Source organism: Pelecanus crispus, chromosome 3, assembly GCF_030463565.1.
Source record: "Pelecanus crispus isolate bPelCri1 chromosome 3, bPelCri1.pri, whole genome shotgun sequence".
Lineage (NCBI taxonomy): Eukaryota > Metazoa > Chordata > Aves > Pelecaniformes > Pelecanidae > Pelecanus > Pelecanus crispus.
The window spans coordinates 110,908,724-110,926,915 of NC_134645.1; the positions used below are offsets into that span (position 1 = coordinate 110,908,724).

The 18,192-nt window shown below is 41.2% G+C and overlaps 1 protein-coding gene across 1 annotated transcript in view; it reads left to right on the forward strand.

The window, feature by feature from the left end:
• The first annotated feature begins 766 nt into the window (after positions 1–766).
• SNTG2 (syntrophin gamma 2) overlaps positions 767–18,192 on the forward strand; it is a 324,178-nt gene continuing 306,752 nt past the window's right edge. The window contains exon 1 of the mRNA XM_075707925.1: positions 767–838. Within this exon, the coding sequence (XP_075564040.1) occupies positions 767–838 (72 nt within the window). The remainder of the gene's footprint in view (positions 839–18,192) is intronic.

An 18,192-nucleotide genomic window follows, 5' to 3' on the forward strand; every position in this document is an offset into this window, starting at 1 on the left:
CGCCGAAAGATGGATTGCGCTGTGTTATCCGATGTCAAGGGTACCACCAATGCTCGAGGGATGTCAGACCGCTCCTGGTTTTGATTCGGAGATCAGTGAGGGCCGTGCGCTTTACCGTGGCGGAGGCTGCGGGTGGCTGTGGCCGACGACCCCGACGCCAGGCGCGATTGCCCGGGAGGGTCCCCAGGCAAGGCGGGCGGGGGGACCAGCCGCTTGGTGTCCAGCAGCCCCCGCACCAGCCCCCCTCACACCTTCCCCGGGCTGAACCTCACCTGCCCGACGGCCCTCCCCGGGGGCAGGCTGCGGGAGGCCGCAGCTCCAACCCGCCCTCGCCTCGGGCCGCCGCCCCGCGGGGAAGCGGCGCCGGTGGGGCGCGGGCGGGCCGAGCCGAGCCGAGCCGTGCCGGGGAGGAGCGCGGCAGCGCTCGTAGCAGCACCCAGAGCCCGGCTGTCGAGATGCGGCCGCAGAGGGGAGGGGAGCGAGAGCGGCGGCGCCTTCCCCCCGGAGAAGAGCGAAGTTAAATAGCCAGCGCGGCTCCGCCGCCCTCCTCTCCCCTCCTGGCTCCGAGCCTCCGGGCGAGCCCCTCCACGTCCCACCCCCCGCCCACCCAGCCGGTGCCGCCAGCCCGCCCGGGCCGCCTGCCTGCCCCACGGAGCCGGGACGCCGGCGCTGCCGGTAGGGGCGGGCGTTTGGGAGTCGGTGCCTGAGGCGCCGCGTCCCGCCGAGCCGCCCGTCTGAGAGGACTACGGCAGCTGCATGGGAGGAGATGAGCGTGGCGGGGAAACAGCCTCCTCCAGCACCGCTCGAACGCCCCGGCAGCCTCCTCGTCCCCAGCTGGGCAAGTAGCCGCTTTCCCCCTCAGCCCGTCCCGGTGGCAACTCCCGCGGCGGGGCGGAGGGTGGGGAGGGTCCCGCCGGCGGCGCTGCCCGGAGGGCGGGAGGGAGGCGCCTGCGTGAGGGGAGCGGGACGCGGGGCGGTGCAGGCCCGGGCCGCCGTGGCGGGATGGCGGGGGGAGAGCGACGGGACTCCGTCCCGTCGCTCTCCCCCCGCCATCCCGCCACGGCCGCGGCCCCACACGACGCCGAGGGGCTCTCGGAGGGACGAGGCGGCAGCTGCCGAGGCGCGGTGCCCGCCTTGCCGCGGCTTCGCGCCCTCCCCTCAGGGCGTGAGGAGCCGGGCGGGCACCGGCGGGCCGAGCGCGGTCGGGTGGGATTTGTCCCCCGCGTTGTGTGTGGGGGGGTTGTAGCTGGCTACAAAATCGCGATTTTCAAGCCGCTGTGACAGCGTGAGGGTCGAGTTTCCCGTGGACGGCGTGGAATCGCTCGGTTTGTAACACAGCTGCAAGCCTGTGCTGACAAAAAAAAATGAAATTAGCCACTCCGATGTATTTAGCACCTCACACACTTTTAAGAGAAGCCCGTGAGGGAGTTGGAAAATAACTTGCTACTTCACGGCAACGTATTTGGAAAATCATTTATGAATGATGCCCTCTGACGGCGGTTCTCAGCTGTCCCTGATATATATAAAATGCAGTAGGTATGTCCTGTGTACCTTTTAAAATCATTACAGACTCTGTGGTTTCATGTGCCGCTCTTTTTAGCATGTAAAGTTGTTTGGTTGCAGTCTAATCGTGGTGTTTTTCAGTCGCTGTCCAAAAAGTTATTCATTGCATTTATATAAAATAGTTTACTAGTGCTAAAATAAACAGCCTTTTTTTTCTTTTTTTTTTTTTTTCCCCTGCCCTTCAAGCTATTTCTGTCACCACAGCCTTAACATTTTTAAAGGAAAACCTGTGTTACCTTCCCCCTGTTTTATCCAGAGCGTTGTTTAGAAGGCGTCTCCTCTCAGCTGCATGCATGAAGGGTGACTTAAAGATGTGCTCCCCCTCGCAACGAATTCATAACTGCTTCGAGCCTCTGTAATCGTAAGACTGAGAGTAAATATTTGGAAGATGCAAGTGTAGGAGCAAAGGGTAGAGGGTACCTGACATCATAAGCATGTGCGACAACTGCACGGAAATCTGTGGAAACAAACTGTTGTCCTAGCCGGCTTTTGCACTGTATGCGCTGTGTATTTGCATCTCTTCTTTGGCTGTGTGTGAAGAGATGCAAACATTTAACCTTTGGGTTTTGAGAATTTCTGTAATTCAAAAGGAAGTAATTGAATTAAACCTACTGTAGAATCCTCTGTGTTTTAAAGGTGTGCCACAGCTCTTAATTTGTAAGACCTGTTCCTGAACTGCAAAAATAATCTGTGCAGCAATTACCTAAAATGTTAACAGCTGAGTAGGTTGTTTCAGAATATTTCAGCGTTAAAGGTAAGGGATAATCACTGTCATTAGGTGAGATTTATGACTGGTATTCTTGTAGTTGTGTTAAATGTATACGTTTAAGGCCGATAGGACATGCTGTTCCTGCTGATACTCATGGGACTTCTGCCTGGGGCTGATCTAGGTGCTGAATGAATGGTGAACTGACCTTTTGGACAAGAGTGGTAGGAACTAAAGGCTTGTGACTATATAGTTTACCTGGACCCTAAATAGGAAATAGTGCCATGAATCTAAAGCTTTGGCAAGCAGTCTGTTTCCAATAAACACAGAACAACTTAGCCTCACTTCCCAGAGTATTTTAAATAGACGTGTATGTTTGAAAGAAGGCATGTATATATAGTCTTAAAAAAAAAAGCTGTATAGATTCTAAGTTCAACAGGGACATCTTATGGCAGATACTTACTTAGGTGAGTTCATAACTGCCTGGCTTCTCAGAGGTGCCACCTCTGCAGAGAGGTATGGTCAAAATGTCTTAAAAAATAAGGACTTCTTTTGTAATTAACAGTGTGATAAGTGCTTGACTTGCATCTTCTTGAGTTATTTAACAGTATTGGAATCGAGGTCTGTTTACCTTGCTAAAAGAAAAATGTGTATTTTCATATCGGTGTATTGACTGCATCTGTGCACATTTTTCTCGGAAATAGGATAACACTAGTTACCATTTAGCTACTAAATATTGCATGCTAAGTCCAATTCGTTGTTTGGGATTGTGGTAGCTAGGCAGTCTTAATACTTAAAGCTACATGTATTTTTTTTTTCTTCTGAAGGATGACAATTAAATACTACTCCTTGGAAAGTAACTCAGCATACTTTTAAATTAAAGACAGCATGCTAGATTTGAAACACAATACTAATGTGTTTTGTATGCTTGTATTTTTAAGGTCTCTGACAATATCTTTTAAGAATGTTTCTTGCAATGTATCTATAAGCTTCTTGAAGTGCGGTTGTTGATGTTCTGTTCTACAGAACTGAATTTTCAGTCAGACCTTGTCTCTAATGTTTTGCCAGTCTCTTCTTAGTGTAATTTCTGATACTTGTTTCATTTGGGATCAGGCAGATATTGAGCTGATTTCAGAAAGCAGCGTATGTTTCCTCTATCTGTAGTGAACTTTTTGTTCTGATTTCTCACATAATTCTTCCCCCTCTTTGCCATTAGAAATACTCAAGAGGCCAGCTCCCTTAGGAATTGTTACCCACTATGTCAGTGTGCCTGTGCCGTGATTTTACGTGGATTTTATGGTCTCATTGATCTAGTATGCATTAGATACTGTGGTTTTCATTGTGTTGCTGGAAGCATGAAAGGGAATGATAGCCTTACTGTCACTCATAGTGTTGATATGCCAGGATTTTAAATGAAGAAATAAAAGTGTATAGCTCATTGCTGTGTATAAAAAAATCTTGTCACTAGTTGGTTGTTTTGTTGGTTTCTTTTAGAATAGGGACTATTCTCTTAAACTTCTGTTATGCGTGTTATATGTAGTAGACCCAGTTTTCTAGTAACTTCCATACACAACCACAAAAAGGCCAGACTTTTTGTAGACGACGACTTTTTTTTTTTTCAGCAGAAGCCCAAAGGAAAAGATGATGTGGAACTTTTTTGGATAGTACCCTTTTCTGCAGTTACCCAAATTGTGAACTTGGTAAGAGGAGGAAATGCAGCACATGCAGATTTTCTGTTCCTTGCCTCCTCTTTTTTTTTCACTATATCTATGTCATTTAGATAGTTGGATAGAGATGATAATATAAATATTTGCTTTTTTTTTTTGGAGAGCAAGTCCTGGGGCTTTCATATTTTTTCAAAATTTGGCACCCACCAATACAGAAGCTTCCTGAAAGTGAACACTAGATGTCATGTTACCACAAATATCGGTGTCTTGCCTTTTCCCTATCTATCTTTTTGGGGTCAGTGTTTAATCTTGCCATTTTCCTAAAATAGGTGACCACCATTAATATTCCACACCAGTATTTTGGTAGGCTTGGACTGCATTCAGTCATACTGTATGTGACTGTAAGAAGCTTCAAAGTTTTTTATTAAAAGTTATATCAGCACTAAGGTGGCATGGGTTTCAAGATTATTTCCAAGATCTGTCTACGCCACAATACAAATCAATAGAATATACTTATTAATTGCAGCTTTTCCTCCCACACACTTGTTTTCTATTAGAATTCCTTGCTGGGCAAAAGCTGATTTTAGAAACTTTTGTCATGAAGTGCACAGAATTTGTCTTCTGATTGGGGATGGAAAACACAAGAAAACAGATGGTGGAGCTTCATGACAGGGAGGGGGTGTCCATGCATTCTGTTGTGTGGAGCCCAATAATTACTTTTCAGTGTAAATTTTGTTGACTCACACTAATTTGGGAAGATATTTTTTCCCCTAAAAATCCATGAAATTAATAGTTTCAAGGTCCTATTAAAGAAATTTGCCAAGCACTTCCTAAATACCAGAGTATCCAAATGTTTAATGTTTCTTCACTTGGCTTCCCTACTGTCACAACCCAAATCTGAGTTGTGTTTCTACCTGTACATATCTCCATTAAAAGTTATCAAACTGATAAAAAACATTCAAGCTTATGGTTTTAACATCTTAATGGAAATAAGACTTGTGCCCACCTGCTGCTCCGAAAAACAATGTCTGATCTCAGAAAAAGAACAGTGTTGGTATTCATCTTACACCTCAGGTCTGTGCTTCATGTTGTAAGCAATGTTTTTCTGATGTTTTAAGCATTATATGAGATTAATATAAATAGAATCACTTTCACTCGGGAGTGCAGAGACAGCCAAGAATAGAAATGGTAGCAGAGCTCAGCAGAAGGAACAGGGCATGACCGTGTTCTACAACACCGACACCTAATATTGCTTGTCAGTGGCATCATGATAATAGAGACAGCAAACACAAATCAGTCTCATTCAGTTTGAAAGGGACCTTGTGAGGTCTGCGAGCCTAACCTTCCCCTGAAAGCAGTGACTATGTTGAATTCAGACTGAGTTGCTCAGGTCTTTTCCCATTGCATCTTTAAAACCTCCAAGGATGGAGACTGCACAACCTCTGTGAACAACCTGCTCCCTGCTGGGTTTTTTTCACAGTGAGGTGGGAGGCTGCTGTTAGCTCACCCCAAAAGCCACTTCTTTAGGTTCAAGCAAGCCCAGCTTACTCAGCCTCTCCTCACAGGGGAGGTGCTCCAGGCCCCTGATCATTTTGGTGGGCATTGATTGGACTCGCTCCCATTTCTCAATGTGTTTCTTGTATTGTGGGGCCCAAAACTGGATGCAGTCTAGTGAGTACCAAGTAAAGGGAAATGATTACATGGATCATGTCTCTGTTGTTGCTAAGGCTGTTAGCCTTCGTGGCTGGCAGCATGCACTGGTGACTGTACAGCTTTCTGTCCACCAGGACGGAAGGATCCCTCGTCCTTTTCAGTATCACTCTCTCCCTGCTGCCCCCCCCCCCCCCCCCGCCCCGATGTCTCAGAGACAAATCCTAAGTGATGAAAGCTTTTAAAAAGCAGATGGCTAGTAAAAGTGTGTCTTCTTTTCCTCCATTAGTTAAGAATGAATGCATAAATCGAGAGGAATTTAGCAGATTATTGTACTTGCTTTTTTTGTGTGCTGTTTCATGTACCTTTCCCCCCCCCCCCCCACCAAAAGCAGAGAAAGGCTGACACTGACTTTCATCTGAAGTTAAGATTCATTTACTGTAAAAACTGCATGTTTTTATGTAAAAGTAAAGTGCTTGGAACAATTTAGTGGATTTGCTCATCCTTCATATTACTGATGAAGCTGACAGTTAAATCCAACGGAGGCCCAAGATTGTGCTTCATTCCAGACGCCCTTTGTCAGTAACACTCATTAAATACAGATATTATCTAAACTTTTTTTTGTCTGTTTTCTTCAAAAAAGGCAGGCTGATTCTACCATTTTGAACTCCTGTACCTGCTTGTCTGAGCTTTAGGTCTGAAGAACAGTGTGACTTCAGCGAGAGCTGTCGTGCTGGAAGCCTTCTGCCACTCTTTATTTATGTATATCAGCAGGCAGATTTCTGTAATGAGATTTACAAACTCTCTAAAGGATATAACCTTGAAGAGCTGGAACCCTTTAGCACAATCTAATCAATATTATCTCATTTATCATCTCCTTGTGAAGTATTTAGAGAAGTTCTGGGCAGGAAAATCAATGCAAAATGTCAGTTGCTTTGTACTGTATTTAAAGAGGCACAGTACATGCTCATATTGTATGATACCATAAAACCATTAGCCTTATAATGCTTCCCTCTACCATGCCAAGCTTGCACAATGGTTTTATACCTGTTGTTTTGGGATTTTTACCTTTGCAGAGTTTATATGAGACTTCTAAGTCACCAGATGAATAAAAAATGAGGAGAAACTTTTCCCCTGAAAGGCAAGTTCTATGTAATGCGATCTGCTGTGCAAACTGCATCTGGAGTAGCACCTTTTTTCATAGGTGGTCATCATCCACACTATAAGCATACTTCCCAGAGTCTGAGCGGCCGAGTCTCGTAGCACGTCCTTGATCTAAAGCAGTACTGACTTCCACACTTTACTTACGGAGACATGAAGCAGAGAGGGGTTCATTCATTTGTTGAGGACCACAGAAGCAGTCTCACCCAGACAGAGATAGAATCAAAGCCGTTCGGTGTCAAATCTTTATCGTCAGCTCTTGATGATTCTTCCTTGCCAGAAAATGGAATTTTGATGGTTGAACGTTTTAATGGGAAATCCCCTTTTATGCCCAGTTTTGTAGGAGGCCTAACAACAAATGGAAGGGGTTCAAATGGGGCTGTGTTTTATGATGAGCTATTTTCATATAGCCAGTGGAAAAACAGTGCGTTGGCTGCACTATGCATGCTGGTGGACAGAGCTTCCGCAGTGCTGTTACTGTGGTTCATACTAACAGTTGTTAACATCTGTCTGTACACTGGCTAAACTGTAAATAGTAGTATACTAAGTTTCAGAGTACACTGTGAAGTGGGTGAGCATTATTGTTCCTACTTTACCAGTGGAGAAACTGAAGGAAAGAGGTTTTAGTTAAGCTGGTTTTTTTGTAAATTTGTATTAAGTAAATTGTCTTTCAGTACTTTACATTTTCTGAATATGCGATGAAACTTCCCCAAACATTATGCAGAGAATGTTTTTCAGTTTTAAAGTTTTCTTCCGTATTTCAATTAGATTTTCGTGGGGTTTTTTTGTTTGTTTCTTTTTTTTCTTCAGTAAATCATGTACTATCCTATCCAATAATGGATGCAGACTTCTTTGGAGAATACGCATTCATTTAACTTATGAGCACAAACATACTTGCTTCTGCTGCTTGTGTAAGTAAGGAGTAGTATGTTTAACCATCACCATGAATACGGATATATTACGTAGCTTATGTAATAGCTAATATGTAACATGAAAAATACAGAACAACAAGCATACACATTCAAAACAGTGCTAAATGATATGGGAGACAGTAATTAATGTTTATTTTGTTTCCTCTATAGAAGCTGTCTTTTTGCTCTAGGTGTATGTAAAACTACTAAGGTTATTGGAGGAAAGTGACAGAAGAATTGATCTCATATTGACTATCAGGAGGATGCATGCATATTTGAAAACTGTCACAAGCATGTGTTGCCATCTTCTTCTCCAGCAAAGGCTGTTCAATCAACAGGCAAAGAGATTTTTCATTCGTTTCACTGGCTGCAACTAAGTTGTAGATACTGCAAGGAAATTCATAGGCACATATCTTTCCATACAAATCCCATCTAACAGAATTAAGTCATGTTTTTAGAAAGGCTTAAGGAATTACTCATAGGTGTTGTTGTGTTAATAAAATGAAAGTTTCTTCTACACTAATAAAATATTCTACTCTCTTCAAGCAGGCATTACGATCTAATTTTATATGATGTGTCCTTTCCTATATTTTTTTCAAGACGTCCTGCTGTGTTACGCTGCATTTTTGTAAATGTAGCACTTAGATGTTCTTTTGCCACCCTTCACGAGCCCTGGTGGAATGGTAATATAAGGATATACAGTAATCTGTGCTGTGTGCTCATTTTCAGAATACAGTTGAAGCACAAGTAAGCATATGTTGCCAGTTCAGTCTGACAGTCTTGTTTTGTGATGTAGCTATTGCTTTTTATAAAATCTTTTCCTTTTCTAGTTTTGAATTGTCAGTGTAGTTATCAGTTGCATCAACACACTGTTTTATGCAACTATTTATTGTACTTTTCATTTAAAAGATGAATTAATTACTAAGGCATCTGGTGCATCATATGGTGCATATGCTGGATGTGCTAAACAGAATAGTCTTTTTTAAATAATAAGAGAAAAATGACATTACATAAAAGGATTAGACTTGTTAGTGTGCTTTGAGGAGTAACTTTACTGTACTAAAATCTCCAAGTCTGTTATGCAGGGTTTTGTGATCATTAAAGGAATCTTTGATTCTACTGGAACAAGTGTGCATACCTGTATGTGCCTGTACTCATAATTTGTTAAAAGTAGAGGGGAAGAAAAGACACTATTTTCTGACAAGAACTTTATTATACATGGACTAGCTATATGATATTTCTTCCAAGTGATAATCACAGAATAGGTTATGGTTAGTACCATTTAAATTCATAAGGCAATAAATTTTTATTCTTACTGTCTATAGAAATTATATATCCTCCAAGGTTATCAAACACTAAATGAAGACCTTCTCAGTCCTCAGATAACCTTTAGGTAATCCACACACTTCAACCTACTGTGTCTAACCCCACACAAACCTCCAGTTTCCTTGGTATGCTTAAGACAAACTTCACGCTCATTTTACATTGGAAAATTACTGAAATCTACTGTAGCCAAAATTACTAACTGACACCAGATTAAGGTTGAATTACTAAAGTGTTACATAAAGGATGTCAGATATTGCTTATGGGCCAATTTATTCACTGTTTACAGTTATACATCTTTGCTCCCAATCAAGTGAAATTCGATATGTATCATCCTTTTTACTTACAAAGTTTCAGAAGATGAGGCTTAAATCTATCCAGTGTACCTTCCATTTCCAAAAAATGAATTTCCTCATTGAAATTAGACTTCCAGAAGTCTTAACAGCTGTGGGTTTTTTTGTTAAATGGGAGATTAACAAAAGCATGGCACCGTCACAGCTCAGTTTAAGCAATCAAGGTTGGAGATGTAGCAGGATGCGTTGGTCTCAAAGGACTTTCAAAAGCAATGTGATCTTTTCAGAGAACATACTGAATCCAACAAGAAAGCAGTCTGCTTTAAGCATATCTAGCTTAGGAATATGTGGGTATTCCTAAAAGTAGATGGTCCAGGAAGCAAGTCTGAAGTCTGAATTGTCAAAATGCTACCACAGCAATCTACTGGTGAGAATTAATGAACTGAAATTATTTAGATCTGATTTGCATACACAACCACAAAGAGCTTTCTGTAGTTTATGACAATATAAATTGTAGCTTGGAAGAATGCTTCCTTCTCCTGACTTTTACTACCTGTGATTGAACCTTTAGAGTAAGAAAACAAAAATTAGATTTGTAATTCTTGCCAAGAGCAAACTTGTAGCAGTTGGAGCTGTCTTAATACTTAATTATCTTGAGGGACTTAATACCCTCAAGAATATTTCTTTCAGTTGTCAGGCAAGAGGAAAGAATGGGTAATCTTTTACTGACTCCAAGTCAGGAAAAAACCCAAACAGACCACAATTAACAATCTGACTCAGTTTGGTTTTTGTCACCTCTTCATTTTTTAGTTTATTGTGTGAGTAATTGTGCTTATGTACTATTGTGCTTATGTACTATTGTGCTCATGTACTCCACTCATTTCTGCTCCTTCTTTGTAATCCTTGCTTTACCCCTAAAAAAAGAAAATTTTCAGGCTTTCTCATTAGCTGAACATGTACTCTTTGTAGATGCTTCATTTCAGTTTATCACACCAGTGGACAAGAAGTAAACAAAAATGAAGACAGGAGGTTTTTTTTTTTTTAAAAAAAAGAACAGGAACATTATAGGGTAGTTATTAAAGAAAATGGATGTGAAAGGAATGAGTAGGCAGACAGGTGTTACCTAGACCTCAGGGAGCACTGGGTTGTTTTTTCTGGGTGACTTTTATCTGTGTGTAGTAGGGAAAGTCCATAGATTGGTCTCTGCTCTCTCTATTTCTTCTTTTCAGCTTTCAGCAGTTTGACAGACTTTCATGAATGTCACTAAGGTTAACATAATGTCTATTGGCTGTAGTTTTCATAGTTAAATATAATTAAATGTAGTAAACCTGCTTGAGTTGACTCTGTAATTCTCATAATTCCAGTGTCATTTTAATCTGACCAGGGTCAATCTAATTCTGTTCCACAAAAACATCTTGCTTCATCAAGTTATAGCATAAAATGAAGACTTCATCTTTTAAAATTTATAAAATTTCCCCTCTGTTAGTCTAATATGTGATTCATGGCCAAGTGCCACAAAAAAAGTGTGAAGAGTGCTTCATGTGTATTTTTTAAGCAATTGGTATTAGGGCTGTCTGCTCTGGGAGAACTATAAAAATATTTTTATATTTTGAAAATTAGCTCCAGACTCTGCTGCCTTATGAAAGTTATGACTTAGCCCAGCATATCTAGCAGGAGTAAGATAAATAAAAGTAAAACAAACGCACCAACCTGTTGCCATGGTTTATGACACTAAGGTGTGAGATGAACATAATGCAGTTCTATAAATTCCTTTTGGATAGAATTTATAAATGGTAAAAACCAGATTGTTTTGTAGAGCATCATTATTTTTCAAGCATTTCTGTGAAACTTTGGCAAACAGATGCCAGTCAAGAGAATATTATCAATATAAATTGAAAAACTCTTGTCCCTAGGGAGAAGGGATCTTTTCTGTTTAAATTAAGTAATCAAAACATTCTCCAAAATGAAAGATGAGGGAACATTATTTAGGGCTAAGGATAGTGTTTCTCTGTACCTGACTTGTCTGACTAGGAGTTCTGCTTTTATTTGTGGTGTTGATGTTTCATTAAGAGGGCTTCTGCTCACTGAGAGCTAATTCTCTATCTTAGATTTAATGGGATGTGACTTAAAAGAACAATGCAAGGAGTAGCCTGTGTTCTGTATATATAATCTGCAAGAAATACTAAAGAGTAGTTTCTTTCTTAAATAGAATGGAAAATTGTCATCTTGAACATTATTGTACAGAATAAAAATTTAGATATGCTAATTGTAAATTGCAATCTAAACAGTCTCTCATCAGCTTGCTTGATATTTACAGATCAAATATCTTGTGGATCTAATTTCATGTTCTTATGTGAAATTAAGGTGCTTTTACTAATGAGCTTTACAGACACTTTTTATGACTGTTTCAGTTAACTGGAACATAACAACTTGTCTTAGTTTTTCAAGACTTAAAAGTCTTCCAATCTCTCCACTGGTGGTACAGGGTAACCTATGATTTAGAGTTGCAGCCATACCTCGAGGTCTGGGAGTTTCATTGGATGTGGTCAAGTAACTGCTGTAGAAGCAGAATAATAATCCATTCACATTGTACCCTTCTGAAGATAGGTTTTGGTATCTTTTACTTTCTGTAGGTTGGAATTACTGGCTACCAACTACACCAAGAAGGCCATGGCATAGCTCCAAGCACTAAAATGCATTTGATCATACTGTTAAATTGTTAGCATTTTCCTTAGCATAATTTTGTCCTAGGCTAATTAGCAATCTTCCAAACAATATCCAGACTGTGACTTGGGACCATTCCTGTGGGCAGCAGGATTGTGGTTCACATCTTCAGGGAGGACAAAAGTGCTTAGGTTCACTGATACGAGCTGTGCCAGCTGACCTCCAGGTCCTCCACTGCTTTATTTGCTAGTACAGACGCTACCACTTAGACTTGTCCTCTTCGCTGTAGCTGTCCTGTTTGTCAGTGATACTAACCTGATATGCTCAGAAGTGTTTGAGACTTGCTGACCCTTTTATTCAGGGGAATTTACCACCGGTGAGCTGAGTAAATGACTTCTTTTTTTCAAAACAAACAATTATTTCTATACTCTGTGGCTTGCAGAACAAAGCATAATGATAGAAAATACTCCATTCCAGTGAGTCTTTATGTCATTGTAGGACATGTGCATTAGTATTTTACTGCGGACTAGGGCTGTGGTTTTCAGGTGAATCTCATTATCATCTGTATTTATTGCTGTGTAGTCTGTGTTGTAAAGTGGTTTGGAGTGCACTGAAGGTACATTGTATGTTGGTAAGTAGTGCATCTGAATATGAGTAGATTTCTGGAGTAGAACAGAGGGACTGAACCTCTAGGTTTTATTTCAGATTAGCTCTAGCCTGATCCTGTAGACTGAATGCCCATTAGTGGTTGGACTCTCTAGGTGTGCCCCTGGAGCATAACCTCCAGCTCATGTGCTCTGAGACCATGCTACAATGCAGACCACAGCATGAGAAGTGGGAATGACTGGGGGAGATTTGCTTCAAAAATCTACTTCTAGTGTGAACTAAAGTGCTGATACAGAAGCATCCAAGCTGAATGTCTTTCAGGTGGAACTAAACTGAAACGTGTTTCATAGATGCACCTGATTAATTGCAGCCACTAATGAGGGTTCAGTCTGTGGGACCATGCTATAGCAAGTCCAAAATAAAGCCTCCCCAAAATGCCCATGGTAAGAGTGTGGCGTCCTTGACAAAAGCAGTTTTGCTCTGCAGATCTACTTCTCTTGTAATGCATTACTAGTCTGTCTGGCTATAGGCTCAATAAATTTGATTCTATGTTTTTATATTCCAAATGTGATTAAAAGATGCAGCCTTCTTTTTAACTGCGCTCTCTCTTCCTCTCCTCCTCCCTCTCCCTCTCTCTCTCTCCAGTAGTGTACAAATGAGGAGAGCACCTGTCTCTTCCTTGCCTTCCCCCACTAAACCGCCACTTTCCTTAGAATATTTAGGCTCTAGTGTAATGTGTAGCACTGTAGATCAGGTAGAAAGAATAAATGTGGACAGCTCCTTCTCTTCCTCCTTCTTACTACTCCTCCCCAATTTTCTTACATTTGAGAGGGTGTGATTTGGAGTATTATTCCCAGAAGTAAGATGGAAAATATTCCCTCAATTTGCACATTCCCTTAGTTACACCAACTGAGGAATTCTGTAGAGGAAAGAACTTCTGCTACTGGTTTTGCTCTTCCTCTTCATGGACTGCAGAGTACTCATCATTACTCAGGTCTTTTAAGAAGTGAGGCAGAGCAGATTAGTGAAGAATATTCTAGGCAGTAGACATGGGTAATTTTTGAGGCATGCAAAACACCCTCTTTTTTACTAGGGGAAATTATTCTTCCTATTAATTCATCAGGAGAAGTTAGGAAATAAAGTAAAGATTGGGGGGAGATTAGAGTTAAAAAAAAATGTTTTGAAAAGAATATTTCAGGCGGTTTAATTCTCGTTTAAAGCATCCTTGAACAAGAGAGAACACCCATAACATTTGCTAGTTTGGCTAGCAGTAACATAGGGCTTTTTCTGCCTAGAAAAAGGAATATATAAATGTGACTGCTGTTCCCAGTGCCCTAATAACTTAATTCCCGGTTATTCTCGGTTTTGTTGCAGGTTGCCAGGTCGTGCTAGTATCTTGACTGTTAGTCTGCCAACAATTTGATTATAGTGGTAGTCAAGAGAAGTGAGTATACAACACAAAGTTTTGTCATTACAGATCAACCAAATGGCAGGAGAAAAAACTTTTCTGATTTGATCAAGTTTAAGGAGAATATACATGTCTCTTCTTCATGCATTACCTGTGCCTGTTTATCAACGTTATAGAATCATAGAATTTAGGCTGGAAAAGACCTTTAAGATCATCCAGTCCAACCATTAACCTAACACTTATCAAGTCCACCACTAAACCAGTTAAGGGTAGAGTAGCAATTTCGTGTTTCCTGGCTTGGTTGCTGGATTATTTTTAATGAAAGTAAAAACTTAGGAATCATTAAGATTGAAAAGGACCTCTAAGATCATCAGTCCAATCATTAACCCAACCCCACCATACCCACTAAACCATGTCCCAGAGTGCTACGTCTACCTGTTTTTTGAACACTTCCAGAGATGGTGACTCCACCACCTCTCTGGGCAGCCTGTTCCAATGCTTGACTACCCTTTCTGTGAAGACATTTTTCCTAATTTCCAACCTAAACCTCCCCTGGTGCAGCTTGAGCCCATTTCCTCTTGTCCTATTGCTAACTGCTTGGGAGAAGAGCCCAACACCCACGTCACTGCAACCTCCTTTCAGGTAGCTGTAGAGAGCGGTAAGGTCTCCCCTCAGCTATTCTCACTATTCTGTCAGGTTTGAGAGTGTACTTTGGCTGGCACTGTGCTCTACTTTTCCTGCTTGCATACTGTGGGACAGCACTCCTGGTGGGTAAGGACTCTGCCCCTGCCTGCCTCACGACCACCCTGAGCTCCCTGCTTGCCTTCCCTGGTGGAGCAGCCCACTCTCGCTGCTCCCTGGCACTTGGAGACCCAAGTTGATTAAGTTGATTAATCTGCATTTCTTCACTCCTTTGGCTTTACTCCTTTTTTTTTTTTTTTTTCTGCAGTTGAAGTCCGCTGTTACTTCATTTGGTCTTTGCAGTAGGGTATTTGTTTTTTGCAGCAGCTTTCTGTGTATCTGAAGACTGTCAATATTATCTTCTGTAGTATAAGCAGCATCAATCCCCTGACTCTTTGAAGCATGCATTTTATTTGCTGTTGACTTTTTTCAGTTGGCCCCTATGTGTGTGTAAAAATTGTTTATGGGACTCCCAACTGTGGCCTAGTCAATATGCTGAATCGAGCAGGATTGCTGTAGATGTATCTCATGAAGTAGTAATAATTACACATCCTGGAGCATGAAACAGATGATTGACTTATGTTCGGCTTATGATTTTCCCTAATCCTCCAATTTCTTTTATGAAAAAAAAAAAAAAGGTTCCAATGTTTTTGTAGTTGCTTCTTTCTGTTAAAATGGTTTTGTGTGCTTGAATGTGTTGTTTAGCATTCAGATTTACAGCCTTTTCGATAGCAGAATCCCTTTATATGATTGCAAAGTGAACACTATTCTGTGGATAATCACCATATTCTGCATATTATTAACAGGTTCACAACTGAATTGATCATGACAAAGTTTAAATACTTGCTTGAACATTAATTGTTTTTTATAGCAGTGATAACCAGTTTAAATGTTTGAGTTGGAGCTACTTGTGTGATTTCTGTATAGGATGTTCTATAAAGAGTAGTCAGAGCCATACACACCAACCAAGGCCACAGATCTACTACTACTACTCACTTGCTTGGTGTATGTGGAAGGAACAGGATTATTAATTGCTGTTCAGTTTATTTCATGAATTGTGTGGGAGAATTATTCTGGTTAAATTGCTGCTTAATTTTTCTGCAGCAAAATAAACTGGGGAATTTATGATTCAGGAATCAGAAATCTTTCAGGAAGGTATATAGCATGCCACTTTACACCCACATGTACGTACGTGTGTATATTTCATGTTTTTCTAGTTTGCCAAGCCGGAGCTAAGTTTCAGTTGGAGCTGGGAGGGTCTGTCTCTTCAAGATACCTGAAATATTTAGCTAGTATGTGAGATCATGATTCCCAGATCCAAGGTTCAAGTTTATATTTGGTGGAATCCCTGTTGTCAGAGATGCACAAAGTCATCTGAGCAGTCTGTTCCTATGCAGTTTCATGGTGAAGGTGATTTTCATTCATTGCAACTGTAGTTCTAATAATTACTTCTAAAAAGAAGGAAATTAAGAAACACAAGTAGATGAAGGCCACCTGTCAAAAGTTGAATTATTTATTTTACCACTCACTGTCTTCTCCTCTAAAGGAGAAAATCTGTAGAAGAGTACAATTTTGAGGATTATGAAAGGTTGTTAACTCTCTCTCTTCTTCTCCAGAGTTTTTTGACTATTAGAATTATTTTATGAAGGAGAATAAAGGGATCCTCAATTACAGACATTTTTCAGAGTATATTAAATACAGATTTGGCCATGACTTTTGTTTTCTTGATCAAGGAAACTTCTGGATCTAAGTGATGTAAGATCTTAGTGTATCATCATACTAATAAATAAAAAGAATTATATTCTCTCTTGCTGTGAATTATTTTGCTGCATGAGATTACTTTTGTAATGAAATCTGTAGCTAATGAGGTCCAACCATCTCTGCAGCCAGAGTGGAGTGACAGACTAGAAACCTCCTCCATGAGCAAGAATGTCTGTCGCAATACTCAGGATATCAAGTAGACGTGGCAGGATAAGAGCTTTGTTAAACAGGGAACTCATGACTAAGCTTCAGTGCAAAAATGCAGCAAAGATGGACTACAAAGGAGGAATTTAGAAACATTGCCTGATTGTGTGGGAATGGTGTCAGGACAGTGAAAGCTTAGCTGGAGTTAAGGCTTGCAAAGGACACTGAGAGCAGCAAGAAGAGCTTCTATCACTATATGAGTAATAAAAGGCTGAACAAGGGAAATGTGAGACTGTTGCTGAATGGGGCAGGTGAAATTGGACACAAAGCGGAGGTACTTTGGGACAAAAGAAATAGGCCTCAAGTTAGGATGAGAGGAAACGGCCTCAAGTTGTGCCAGGTGAGGTTTAGCTTGGATATTAGGAAAAAATTCTTCACCAAAAGGGTAGTCAAGCATTGGAACAGGCTGCCTAGGAAAGTGGTTGAGTCACCATCCTGGAGGTATTTAAAAGACATGTAGATGTGTCACTTAGGGACATGGTTTAGTGGTGGACTTGGCAGTACTAGGTTTATGGTTGGACTTGATGATCTTAAAGGTCTTTTCCAACCTAAATGATTCTATGATTCTGTGATTCTACTTGATGCTTTCTTTGCCTCAGCCTTCGGCTATCAGGTGTCCCAGGCCTCTGCTTTTCAGGATAGTCTAAGGAGGAGAACTACCAGTAGTGGATGAGGGTCAAGGCAGAGTTTCTTTGCAAGAACTCCATGGGATCCGATGGACTGCATCCAAGGGTGCTGAGAACACTGGCTGATGTCCTTGCCAAGGCCACTCTCTATCGTCTTTGAAAGATCATAGACATCAGGGGAGCTTCCGGATGAGTAGAGAAAGGCAGATATTGCACCCATCTTAAAAACAGGCCTAAAGGATGATATGGGAAAATACAGGCTGGCAGCCTCACTTTGGGTCTACGCAACATGGTGGAGTGAGTCCTCTTGGAATGCGTGAGGAGATTTCATGGGCGCATGAAGGAGAAGAAGGTGATTGTGAACAGTCAGTGTGGACTTAGCAAGGGTAGATCATGCTTGGCCACCTGATTGCCTTCTGTGATAACATGATGGGATTTGTGTACAAGGGGAGAGCAGCAGATGTTGTTTACTGTACTTTAGTAAGGCTTTTGAAACTGTCTTCCACAATATTTTTGTATCAAGGATGCAGGTACATTATGGTCTGGATGGGTGAACAACCATGTGGGTGAGAAACAAACTGAAGAGCTGGACTCTGGGGATAGTGGTTATGGGTCAAACTCTACCTGTCATAGCTGATCCTGCTTTGAGCAGGAGGCTGCACTAGACACCTCCAGAGGGTCCCTTCCACCCTCAGTCATGCTGTGATTCGATTAGTCTGTGTGATGCTTCCAAGAAGTGAAATATAAGTAAGATAACTTGGATGGACTTACAGAATTAGTATCCAGTACTTTCTTTTCAGGTAATGTACTAATTAGTGTAATGATGTTTGATTTTTCTCAATGGAAAAAAAAAATTCATGTTATGTTAAGGCTTTTGCTCCTTTGAAGATGCTGGAAATAAAATTAATTAGGACAGGAGGAGGTCTAATCCCCAGTCAAAACATGGGAAAGCCACCCAGTAAAATGGC